The 12,991-nt window shown below is 44.3% G+C and overlaps 1 protein-coding gene across 2 annotated transcripts in view; it reads left to right on the forward strand.

Annotated features, from left to right (window-relative positions):
• Window positions 1-12,991, forward strand: part of fam184a (family with sequence similarity 184 member A) — a 191,387-nt gene that overhangs the window by 144,742 nt on the left and 33,654 nt on the right. For both annotated transcript variants that reach the window (XM_034161841.1, XM_034161842.1), the window contains exon 17: window positions 10,036-10,220. In XM_034161841.1, coding sequence (XP_034017732.1) covers window positions 10,036-10,220 — 185 coding nt within the window. The remainder of the gene's footprint in view (window positions 1-10,035; window positions 10,221-12,991) is intronic.

The following is a 12,991-nucleotide window of genomic DNA, read 5'->3' on the forward strand; positions in this document are numbered from 1 at the left end:
CAGTAATTAAACCATTAGTTAAAAAGCCATCACTTGACCCAGCTATCTTAGCTAATTATAGGCCAATCTCCAACCTTCCTTTTCTCTCAAAAATTCTTGAAAGGGTAGTTGTAAAACAGCTAACTGATCATCTGCAGAGGAATGGTCTATTTGAAGAGTTTCAGTCAGGTTTTAGAATTCATCATAGTACAGAAACAGCGTTAGTGAAGGTTACAAATGATCTTCTTATGGCCTCGGACAGTGGACTCATCTCTGTGCTTGTTCTGTTAGACCTCAGTGCTGCTTTTGATACTGTTGACCATAAAATTTTATTACAGAGATTAGAGCATGCCATACGTATTAAAGGCACTGCGCTGCGGTGGTTTAATCATATTTGTCTAATAGATTACAATTTGTTCATGTAAATGGGGAATCTTCTTCACAGGCTAAAGTTAATTATGGAGTTCCTCAAGGTTCTGTGCTAGGACCAATTTTATTCACTTTATACATGTTTCCCTTAGGCAGTATTATTAGACGGTATTGCTTAAATTTTCATTGTTACGCAGATGATACCCAGCTTTATCTATCCATGAAGCCAGAGGACACACACCAATTAGCTAAACTGCAGGATTGTCTTACAGACATAAAGACATGGATGACCTCTAATTTCCTGCTTTTAAACTCAGATAAAACTGAAGTTATTGTACTTGGCCCCACAAATCTTAGAAACATGGTGTCTAACCAGATCCTTACTCTGGATGGAATTACCCTGACCTCTAGTAATACTGTGAGAAATCTTGGAGTCATTTTTGATCAGGATATGTCATTCAAAGCGCATATTAAACAAATATGTAGGACTGCTTTTTTGCATTTACGCAATATCTCTAAAATCAGAAAGGTCTTGTCTCAGAGTGATGCTGAAAAACTAATTCATGCATTTATTTCCTCTAGGCTGGACTATTGTAATTCATTATTATCAGGTTGTCCTAAAAGTTCCATAAAAAGCCTTCAGTTAATTCAAAATGCTGCAGCTAGAGTACTGACGGGGACTAGAAGGAGAGAGCATATCTCACCCATATTGGCCTCTCTTCATTGGCTTCCTGTTAATTCTAGAATAGAATTTAAAATTCTTCTTCTTACTTATAAGGTTTTGAATAATCAGGTCCCATCTTATCTTAGGGACCTCGTAGTACCATATCACCCCAATAGAGCGCTTCGCTCTCAGACTGCAGGCTTACTTGTAGTTCCTAGGGTTTGTAAGAGTAGAATGGGAGGCAGAGCCTTCAGCTTTCAGGCTCCTCTCCTGTGGAACCAGCTCCCAATTCAGATCAGGGAGACAGACACCCTCTCTACTTTTAAGATTAGGCTTAAAACTTTCCTTTTTGCTAAAGCTTATAGTTAGGGCTGGATCAGGTGACCCTGAACCATCCCTTAGTTATGCTGCTATAGACGTAGACTGCTGGGGGGTTCCCATAATGCACTGAGTGTTTCTTGCCTTGCCTTACAATATAAAGCGCCTTGGGGGCAACTGTTTGTTGTGATTTGGCGCTATATAAAAAAAGTTGATTGATTGATTGATTGATACAGTAAGAACAAAATAGCTGAGTTTTACACCAGAAGAATTTAATTAATCAAGGTTTTGATGAATCATTATAAACATCTGTTGCAGCTCCATCATCATCGTGTGAGTCTTCTTATTCTCTTTTTTTTTATCTCAGTCCATCCAGCTGGGAAGGATACCGGCCCTGGTGGGGGAATTAACCTGCGTCAGACTGGCGTCCCCTCCAGGGGGAGTTGCAGAATCTCAATCGCTTTGTGCAGTTATTCTGGGTATAAGCTCCTGCACCAGTGGGCGTCGGGGCCTGTTTAGGGCTTACTCATCACTTAATGTCTTTCCGTCACTTTTTGCACTTGTTAGTGACTCGCGTATCTAACCGGGTGAAAATGAAGCCCCTTCAGAGAGGCAGTAGAAACAGTCACATGTTGGCAGTAGTGGGCACAGTTCAGGTAACAGCTAAGTAGTGAAACTAACTTTTTCATGAGCAAATTATCTTTCAGTTAACTTTGAAAACCATGAATAGACCAGTTAGCTTCTTCTCACTCAGCCAACTAGTTATTAAAAGAAATTCAGTGGATCCTCCTCCAGTGACCGACAGCTACATCAGGATTGATGTGGGTCTCCAGCACTCCACTTTTCAAACTGTCATTCTGGAGTGAAGGATGAACAGACTTTGACGTATAAAAGTATTTCAGTTCCTGATTGCTGCTTACACTGAACTAGAGCATCTTCTTTTATCACCACACAGTTTATTACCAGCAGTTTCTCTTTTGTTCTTCCACCCACCAGCACCTCCTCACAGCTACAACAGCTGCTGCATCTGGGACACAAGTATCTGCAAAAATAGTCCTGTCAGTACTGCATAATTGAGATTTATCGAGTGTGGGAGTTCAGTAGTTAGCCTGCAACAATTTCAACTGCACCACCATCTGTAGCTTCCGTTACCACACAGCACCAGGGTTTTGCACGTGGTTTTTCCATCTCTGTGACCCCAGTTTAATTTTAAGCCATAGTTATTGGATTTATTGGTTTATGGATTGTTTTCAGGGACTCGAGGGCCAGGGTTGGTCAGGAAAAAAAAACATGGTTTGAAGGATCAGTCGGTAAGAAATAATAATGATCATATTCAAAGTTTAAATAATAACCAATGTTTTTGAGAATTGATGGGTTCGACTTTTTAATTAAAACTTATGGACCAGTTATGAACAAACAAATCCGCTGCATAGCTGTGGACATTTCTTCCAAACAGACCCTGATTTTTTTTTTTGATGACTTTAGAATCAAATCACTATGAGACAAAATCACAATTATGTAAGCTTTGCAATTAATCTGCAGTTCAAATCATGGAAAAATGTCGAGGACTCATTTAAACGTTAACATGTTTGCAGCTTTTGAACACGTAAGAGGTCAGAACAGTGTGTTATTGATGCAGGCCACGCTGGCTGGTGAAGGCCACGAAGGCAATCATTCATGGTGGAAGTGCGGATGCAGTCCATGTATGTGATCAGATTATTAAGGGGGGAAAAAATAAAAAAATTCACATTTCAGCGGAAAAGTCGGCTGTCGCTGCATGCACAGGAATCATTGTAGGCATTAGGCTTATTTCCACAGAAAAATACAATAAATCCGGTTTGTGCAGTGACTCTGTGGCAGAACAGGAAGCATCCATTGAGTGTGTGCACAAGTGGTCTGTGCATGCACAGCCAGTCCATGGATAAAACTTAATTCCATTGGACGGTGCAGCATGCTCACTGTGATCCCTTGGAAGCACTCTGATAAAAATTAAGTTTAATCATAATGTGGGGTATCAGTTAAAGCTCACAAACCCAAGACATAACACCACTCTTAAAGTCACTCTTGTCTTGAAATTTTTGGGCAGTACATCAAGAAGTCGGCGAGGGGAAAAAAAGTGCCCAGTCCGCAATTTTTAGAGCAGTTGGCAGTTCTGTAAACCAATAAATCCAATAGCTATGGCCAAAGTTAATGAACGCTGTCAGCTGCATTTTATTATGACTACATTAGTGGGTTCTGAGTGAAGAGGCACTTGTCTTTCTCACTCATCCACTAGTGTGAGTTACAGTGATATGTAAAAGTTTGGACACCCCTGATGATTTCCATGATTTTCCTTTATAAATCATTGGTTGGTTGTTTGGTTCAGCAATTTCAGTTAAATATATATATCATGATTCGTCAAATCAGGACCTTCAGCGTGCACTGGGGTGGTTTGCAGCCGAGTGTGAGGCGTCCGGGATGAAAATCAGCACCTCCAAATCCAAGGCCATGGTTCTCGACCGGAAAAAGGTGCTTTGCCCTCTTCAGGTTGGTGGAGTGTCCTTGCCTCAAGTGGAGGAGTTGAAGTATCTCGAGGTCTTGTTCACAAGTGAGGGACTGATGGAGCGTGAGATCAATAGACGGATCAGTGCAGCATCTGCAGTGATGCGGTTGCTGTATCGGACCGTCGTGGTGAAGAGAGAGCTGAGTAGGGGGGCAAAGCTCTTGATTTACTGGCTGATCTACGTTCCGATCCTCAACTATGGTCATGAGATTTGGCTCATGATCGAAAGAATGAGATCGCGAGTACAAGCGGCCGAGATGAGTTTCCTCCGCAGGGTGGCTGGGCGCTCTCTTAGAGATAGGGTGAGGAGCTCGGCCACTCGGAAGGAGCTCGGAGTCGAGCCACTGCTCCTCCACGTCGAAAGGAGCCAGTTGAGGTGGCTCGGGAATTTTTTCCGGATGCCCCCTGGACGCCTCGTTGGAGAGGTGTTCCAGGCACGTCCCATTGGGAGGAGGCCCCGGGGAAGACCCAGGACACGCTGGAGGGACTACGTCTCTCGGCTGGCTTGGGAATGCCTTGGGGTTCCCCCGGAGGAGCTGGGGGAGGTGTGTGTGGATTGGGAGGTCTGGGCGGCTTTGCTTGAGCTCCTGCCCCCGCGACCCAACTCCGGATAAAGCGGAAGAAAATGGATGGATAGATATATCATATAGCAGACAAACACAGTGATATTTGAGAAGTGAAATGAAATGAATAGGATTTACAGAAAGTGTGCAATAATTCTTTAAACAAAATTAGGTAGGTGCATAAATTTGGGCACCCCAACAGAAAAAAAATTTAGTAGATCCTCCTTTGGCAGAAATAACAGCTTGGGACTCCGGTGAAGGTGGTCACATCTCCTCCTCTCTCCTCTGTCTCTGCTCCAACCTTCAAGTCCCTACTTCACCGGACTGAATTCTTCAAACTATATTGGATTAACTATGGAATTGATCAGCTGGTCTCTGAATGCTATTGACACCATTGTTTCAACAAGGAAATCAGGGCTGGGGGACCCTGCATGCCCAGATGGAACCTACCCTGTGGGCTATGTTCTTGACGGCTGGGAGTAATGGTGTGTCACATGCTTGGTGCCATTCTCGGTGGAGGACGTTGAAGATCTATTTATATTTGGTTTTATTGTAGGAGGGCTGGTACTGATTGGTTTATGTGCTGCCCTGACCTACTGGAGAAATGGCATGACGGCTGCCACCAGAACCACCAGGCAATACATTCTCAGACTGCTTTTTTGTGCCTCCCCACGTGCCTGGTAGACCTCCCCAGGGAGCTGCCTCTTGAGCATCTCCCTGTGGAGGTCTACCAGGCACGTCCAACTGGGAGTAGGTCCTGGGGAAAACCGAGGACACGCTGGAGAGATTTTATTTCCCAACTGGTTTGGGAATGCCTTTGAACTCAGACGCAAATTGGATAACATCGGAGCAAATGCACTCCTTGCAAAGGAAGATGTCGGAGACCAGGGAATACTCATAAATAAATCTGGTTGTTGATGTGAGCTGCAAAGGTGTTTTCACTGCTTAACCATAAACATGGCAGGCTTATCAGCCTCTGAAGGACAAAACACCCTGTTGTTTTCCTCCAGAAGAATTTCTACCGCCTTGGTGACCCATTCGGCTGCATTCTTTCTTATCTTCTGCAACTCCAGCACACACGGACATAAACTAACATAAACTTAACTCATTCTCTAGTTTGAATAAGTTTTCCTTGTATTGAGGTATTGTTTGCTTGATTTTCTGCAAAGGTTCAGCCAACCAGATCATCACTGTGGCTGTCCAGACTCAGTCCCCGTAACTTCCTTAAAAAATCCTTTAGTAACAGACACCACTCACACATGGACAGAGACTGATATGCAGCAAGATCATGTTGTAGGTCTTTGGAGCAGGTCTGTGGCTTGACTATGACTGTTCTCACCATCCTTCGCTTCAGCATAACTGAGATTTTTCTTGGCCTGCCACTTCGGGCCTTAACTAATACTCTGCCTGTGGTCTTCCATTTCCTCACTATGTTCCTCACAGTGGAAACTGATAGCTGAAATCTCTGAGATAGCTTTTTGTATCCTTCCCCTAAATCACAATGTTGAACAGTCTTTGTTCTTGGGTCATTTGAGAGTTGTTTAGAGGCTCCCATGTTGCCACTCATTAGAAGAGATGCAAAAAAGGGGAAACATTTGCAAATGGCCACCTTAAATACCTTTTCTCATGATTGGATTCACCTGTGGAAGGGGGTCAAGGGTCAAAGAGCTTACCAAACTAATTTTGTGTTCCAATAATTAGTATTAAATGTATTCAAATCAATAAAATAACAAGGGTGCCCAAATTTATGCACCTGCCCAATTTTGTTTAAATAATTATTGCACACTTTCTGTAAATATTAGAAACTTCATTTCACTTCTCAAATATCAGTGTGTTCGTCTGCTATGTGATATATTTAGCTGAAATTTCTGATCCAGACAACCAATGATTTATAAAGGAAAATCATGAAAATTATCAGGGGTGCCCGAACTTTTGCATACAACTGTAAGTGTTCACTTTATCAAGCAGTTATCCTTCATCTTCATTCAATAAAATCTTATTGTATGTAATCTGATTTTGGTCACTAAACCCTGGTGGTGTTTGGTTGCCTCATTGCAAACGTTCAGGTGAACAGATCGCGCTCTGACATTTTATTTGGTTCTTATCTGTAAATATTTTGGAGGCATATTTTGTTATTGATGTCTGTTTTAAATTTGCTTATTGTCTTAAGTTATTCTTTATGCTTTTATCTGACTGTGAAGACCTTTGGTCACCCTCTGGGCTGTGGAAAGGGATACATAAATAAACTTTGATTGATTGATTGACTCCTATCATGAGCTTTAGATTGTGAGCTATAGATTGTACAGATAAGACCCCTTATCTGCCAGATTTGTAGAATCACCATAAGTCTGTCGCTGACACCTAGTGGCTTATATCATGTACAATAGTTACTGCTCACCACAGCAGTGGTTTGTTGCGGATGGACAGGCTTTCCTTGGCCATGCCAACTTTGTGCAAGTGTTAAATGTTGTTCATAATTTTCTATGTTGCTGAACTTTCTATGTCAAGATGCATAAATTTGCCTCATTTGTGTTCTGTTGTTACACTACTTTGTTTGTAGCAATAAGAAATTCAGGCTTCACTGCTGCTGCATTTTATGGAGTTTGTAGAACTGTTCCCGTGCACAGCAACAAACAAAGCTGTGCATTTCAAATGTGTTACCGCCGGCTGTTCATCAGCTAAGGAGTCCACAAAATGAAAATGTGCATCAGAAATAGTTTGAATTAATTTTAGGAGACAACATTCCATCCATTATTGCAGCACATTTACAGCTGATTGCCTGCTTAACTGGCCTCGGGGCGCTGCAGGATTATCATCAGTAATTCTTCAGAAACAGATTAGTTTCAACTGTTCGCGCTCTTGCCTGCACAGTTCAAGCAGTAAATTGAATGTCATTCATAATTTAAAGTCTTATGTGTGTGGAAGAACTAGAAGGGCTTTTATTGTCGTTGTACATGCAGGATACATACAGTGAAATTTGTCCTCTGCATTTAAGTCATCCTAATTACAGTTTAACACAGTCCAGCCATGACCAACTCCAGCTGTAGATGCACTGCCTTGGTCATGGGCGGAGAACGGAGCAGATCCTAATGTGCATGTCTTTAAAGTCTGCTGTGTAATTCATTCATTTCATGACAGCATGGGATCGCACACTTCCTGCAGCAAAGCTACCACATTTCCAGAGACTACGCCTGTGAAAACAATTAAATAAGTGACTTTCTCCTTCACAAGAATCCCAAAACAAGCAGCTGTATCTTAGGGTGAGGGAAAGGTCGTTCCAAAAAGTTGCCCACAACCCCCATAATTTATTAGTGGCTACAAAAACCAAAAACCAAGAAGGGGCCCTTGGAGACAAACAACACCCACATTTTGCATGTTTTTGATAACATAATAGATGATTGACATTGTTCATTGCTGTCCACAGTTGAGCCACTTTATCCTTAATTAACCAAAAACCCTTCCATAAAGTTGAATCTGTCATAGTCCATAGTTCCTCTGTAGATGACCCATGGTCACAGACGTACAGTCATGAAATGACATGAATGATAAGCAGTTTATTCGTCTCATCATGTCCACATTTGCTGGGGCTTGTCCAGCTGGCCCGTGCGCGTCCTGCCTGACATGCATGTCTTGTGGACAGCGTGCCGCAGGACAGACACCACATCATGTGGAACAGAGCTCACGTGGATGATGTGACAGTCAGATCGCCTGCTGCGTGTTATGATCTGATGGCCGTTTCAACCTGGGGGCAGCCTTTCAATGGGCTGCAGCGTGTCTGTGCGCACGCGCTTGCTGCAGCCCGTCGCCACAGCAGTATATGTTGTTATGTATGTCCACATGATGACAGCAAGCAGACACACGCGTCACAGTGGGCAGTTGTTAGCACACGGAGGTCCAAGCTTTTCTCTTCTACCTGTAAAGCCCACGGAGAGTCAAATGACCCTGGCTAGCTGACTTGGCTAGCCACATTCTTGTGTTTGCATAAAGCCCATGGAGAGTCAAATGACCCTGGCTAGCTGACTTGGCTAGCCACATTCTTGTGTTTGCATATTTGCTGTCTGTGTGTTCTGAGACTTCCTTGTTTACATAACAGAAGTAGTTCTCCACAGGGGATTTTGGAGTCACTTGCCTGCTTAGCTGAAAGGGCTGCGTATGAAGCAGGAGTTGTGTGCAAAACGTGTAAAATTACAGCTGCATAGTACACCTATTGCTACAACTATTTGTGCACCACAGCGGCTGAAAAATCTGTCATTCTGGATGTCCCAGCTGGACAGCATGTACTGTGTTTGGATAGACATGGACTAACAACTGCCCACTGTGACGCATGTGTGTCTGCTTGCTGTCATCATGTGGACACAATGACATAACAACAGTGTGGGGACTGTTAGTCATTGTGAGTGACTGTAACCTGTACCTGTTGTATATATTTTGGTTTTCTGGTGTGTTTTTTGGTACATTTTGGTACGTTTCAATAAAATCCAGAAAACAAAATTTCATCTCTCCCCCAGGAAGTTTTCTTTTGGTGTGTTTTTTGGTACATTTCAATACAATTCAGAAAGCAAAATTTCATCTCTCCCCCAGGGTAAAGTTATTTATCCACCTAAGCACAAATCAGCAGCCCTTTCAGCTAAGCAGGCAAATATGCAAACACAATAATGTGGCTAGCCAAGTCAGCCCCTCCCCTGAGGTGTTCTGAGACTTCCTTGTTTACATAACAGAAGTAGCTCTCCACGGGGGATCTTGGAGTCATTTGACTATCTGTGGACTTTAGAGGTAGATTGGTCATTTGACCAGACCTTGGCCTTCTGAGTGTTAGTCCATGTCTGTCCAAAAACACAGTACCTGTTGTCCAGCTGGGATGGCCAGAATGACAGATCTCCACAGCCACTTCTGTCGGCAGCCACTCCTATCAGTTCAGCGCACAGACCAAAGCCACACGCGTGAGGCACTTCGACAAATTTCACTGCCAGCACGACAGTAATCGTCGGCTGACTGTTTTCATGATGATAGTGTGAATGGTCCCACATTTTCTAAGTGCCAAGCGAGCGGTGTTAGATGTGTTTGGCCGACACCTGCCGCAAGAGGGTTCGATGGGCTCTCACAGCGCACACTCTGTCTTTCAGCCCCTGGTGTGCACAAATAGTTGTAGCAACAGGTGTACGAGGCATTGGAAGCAGCTACAAAATTACACGGTTTGCATACGATTCCTGCTTAATGCACAATTTGACCAAATTTGCACTATGTGTGAACGGGCCCTTAGGGAAACAATTCATGAGATATTATTCCAGTGGCCACACTTCTAGCCAATCAAACAAGGTGATCATGAACACAAAAATGTTTTAGATGTAATTAATTCATTGAATTCCCTGCTTGAGTGAGGGAAATGCAGTTTGTGAGGGAAGATGTTTTAGAGAAAAGTAAAACAACCTAAACTTTTGGTCAGTAAAATGTCACATGTACACTTCATATCAGTAACAAATCAGTCAAGAAGGTGCCGATACCAACATGTTATATGTGAAGTATTTCAATTCTAAAAACCACAGCACTCTCAAAGCTTGTGGAATCTCAGAATGAATGAGTCCTTTCTTACTTTGTTCTAGGAGCGAGAACTGTTGGTGCGGATCTCTGAGCTACAAGAAGACTTGTCCAGGAGGAAGAACCACATCGCTCAGCTGGACCACCAGATCCACACACTCAACGAGAACATCAGCACTCTCACAAAGGAGCTGGAACTTAAAGGAAAGGAAGTGCTCAAGATTCGCAGTGAGGCCAATCAGCAGATAAGGTATGACTCAGAACTAAGAGCAGAGCACAACACAATACAGTGAAAAAGCCGGGATGATCATCAACTTTGGTTTTGACCTGTGTTTGCATTTACTCTTCAAGCACCTTTTACAGAAATCACTTCATTTTGCATGTGTATCTCAAATTGTTGGACTTTAGAGCAAATAGAAAACATGAGCTTAACACATTATCACTGATATTAGGGTACTTGCAGTCAAATTGTGTGAACTACTAGGAGTTTGAGCTACTGACTGGTTGCTTGAGTGGCAACCACTCAGAGGTTTGAGACTGTAACCACATGAATGACTAGTGAAGACACTGAAAGCCTGGATCTTGATTTTAATCCAGGATCATAAACCTAGTAGCACCAACCCCATACTCAACATCTCAAGACCTCCATTCAAGACATTTGTTGTTTCCAAAAAGATCATAGCCCCATCTGCAAAGTCAAGCTCACTGAATGATTCATCATTAACAAATGGACACAAATCATTAGAGCCCACACAACACCCAGTCCAGGAAAGCATTAAATGGAGTCAGGAGCCAGACCTCCTCTTTCAGACCCACAACTTCACTCAGAAGATGTGAGAGATGTTGTCTGTATGCTGCTAGGTGTAATGAGGATTCTCAGGATGTCCCACAAACCAGCTTAGTCAACAAAGTCAGTACATTGTGAAAAATCCAATGAAACCCCGTGGATAGCTCAGCACGTTGGATTTGTGGTTAGCAATGTTGCCCCACAGCAAGAAGGTCATGGGTGGGATTCTCACCTGTGGCCTTTCTGTGTGGAATTTGCATGTTTTCCCTGTGTTTGTGTGGGTTTCCTCCGTGTGCTCCGGTTTGCTCCCACATTTAAAGACATGCAGCTTAGGTGAACTGGAAACTTTATAATTGTCCAGGTCTCCCTTGAAAAAGAGATCTCGATCTCAATGAGACTAACCTGGTTAAATAAAGGTTACATTAAATAAAGGTTAAATTAAATCAAAATAATACAGAGATTGCAATATGCCTCTATTTGACCTTTTTCTTTCCAGAGAAGAATAACCAAGCCTCTGTTGGGATGATACTTGATTCTCAAATGGAAGCAAAGATTGCATGCAATTCCAGGAGAACAGCATTTCCGACAACCCTTTTTTCTTCCACCACCTTTGCAATCTCACTGAGATTTGGTGGATAACACCTGATCAAAGGATCAGCTACAAGAACCCTGGCACTGTAGTCCACGGTCCAAGCAGCTTTTTGGTGCTACTTAAGGGGAGTAAACAACACTTACAATCCAGTGTCAGTATATCATGGTTGACACAAAAATGGATGCTATAGTCAGATAGGGATCAGTGAAGGATTACAGGTGTCAACATTTAAAAATGCCACATTATCTGTCTAAGATTCCAAAAAGGTGCAGTTTGGACTGTCTACAACTGAATGTTATGGAGTTATGTGGTTAAAACAGCAAAAAGTGGGAAAAAAAAAACAGTTGGTGTTGGGAAGGTGTCGTAGCACGGACCCACAACAGGGGGCGCAAATGAACGGACAATGAGTAAGCCAAAAGGTAACAATTTAATGTTGTGACAATACACAACTAAATATACAGAAATTGCAAAGTCAATTAACACCAGGTGACGTGTGGGCAGGCTCGAAAATAGAAGACCCCGACGAGAGAGAGGCCGCGTCCCACACGGCCTCCACCACCAACGGTCTGAAGAACACCGGAGCCGCCAAGTCCCGAGTCCCCAGGTGACCTCTGTCTTCGGCTGTCGAACCTGGTACTGCTGGCAAAAAGCAGAGACAAGATGAATGAGTGTACGTCCTTACACTCAGTGGTCTACAGTCTGTACACAGTCAGGAGGAGGACCTCCACCTCCGAATCACCCACTCGTGCAGCTCCTTGTGTAACTACTTATCTGTAGCGCAGTTGTCGTCGTCACGCCACACGCCAATTCCCCAGATAAGGGCGAACACCACAGGATACCGGCTGCAACAGAAGTTCAGAATTCACTCAACGATATGAGTCAGCAGAGAAGTTACCTCTCGGTAGTCGATTTCTCGGCGGGGAGGTGGAGTTGCAGTCCGGCTTAAGTACTGGTGTAGATGAGTGACAGCTGGTGTGATGAGTGACAGCTGTCACTTCCTCTGGGTCTGGCGCCCTCTTGTGCTTGGAGCCCGCACTCCAAGCAGGGTGCCCTCTGGTGGTGGTGGGCCAGCAGTACCTCCTCTTCAGCGGCCCACACAACAGGACCCCCCCCTCAATGGGCACCTCCTGGCGCCCGACCGGGCTTGTCCGGGTGATGTCTGTAGAAATCGGCCAGGAGGGCCGGGTCCAGGATGAAGCTCCTCTTCACCCAGGAGCGTTCTTCAGGTCCATACACCCTCCCAGTCCACCAGATATTGGAACCCCCGGCCCTTACGACGGACGTCCAGGAGCCTGCGGACCGTCCAAGCAGGTTCCCCGTCGATGAGCCGGGCAGGAGGCGGCATGGGTCCAGGTGTACAGAGGGGCGAGGTGTGGTGCGGTTTGAGACGGGACACGTGGAAGACAGGGTGGATCCGCAGCGAAGCCGGGAGACGGAGCTTCACTGCGGCCGGGTTGATGATCTTGAGGATAGGGAATGGTCCAATGTACCTGTCCTTCAACTTGGTTGAGTCCACACAGAGGGGGATATCCTTTGTTGACAGCCACACCTCCTGCCCGGGCTGGTACGTGGGGGCCGGGGACCGTCGGCGGTCCGCATGGGACTTGGCCCTCGTCCGGGCCTTCAACAGGGCAGAGCGGGC

The sequence above is a fragment of the Thalassophryne amazonica genome, chromosome 21 (genome assembly GCF_902500255.1).
Source record: "Thalassophryne amazonica chromosome 21, fThaAma1.1, whole genome shotgun sequence".
NCBI lineage: Eukaryota > Metazoa > Chordata > Actinopteri > Batrachoidiformes > Batrachoididae > Thalassophryne > Thalassophryne amazonica.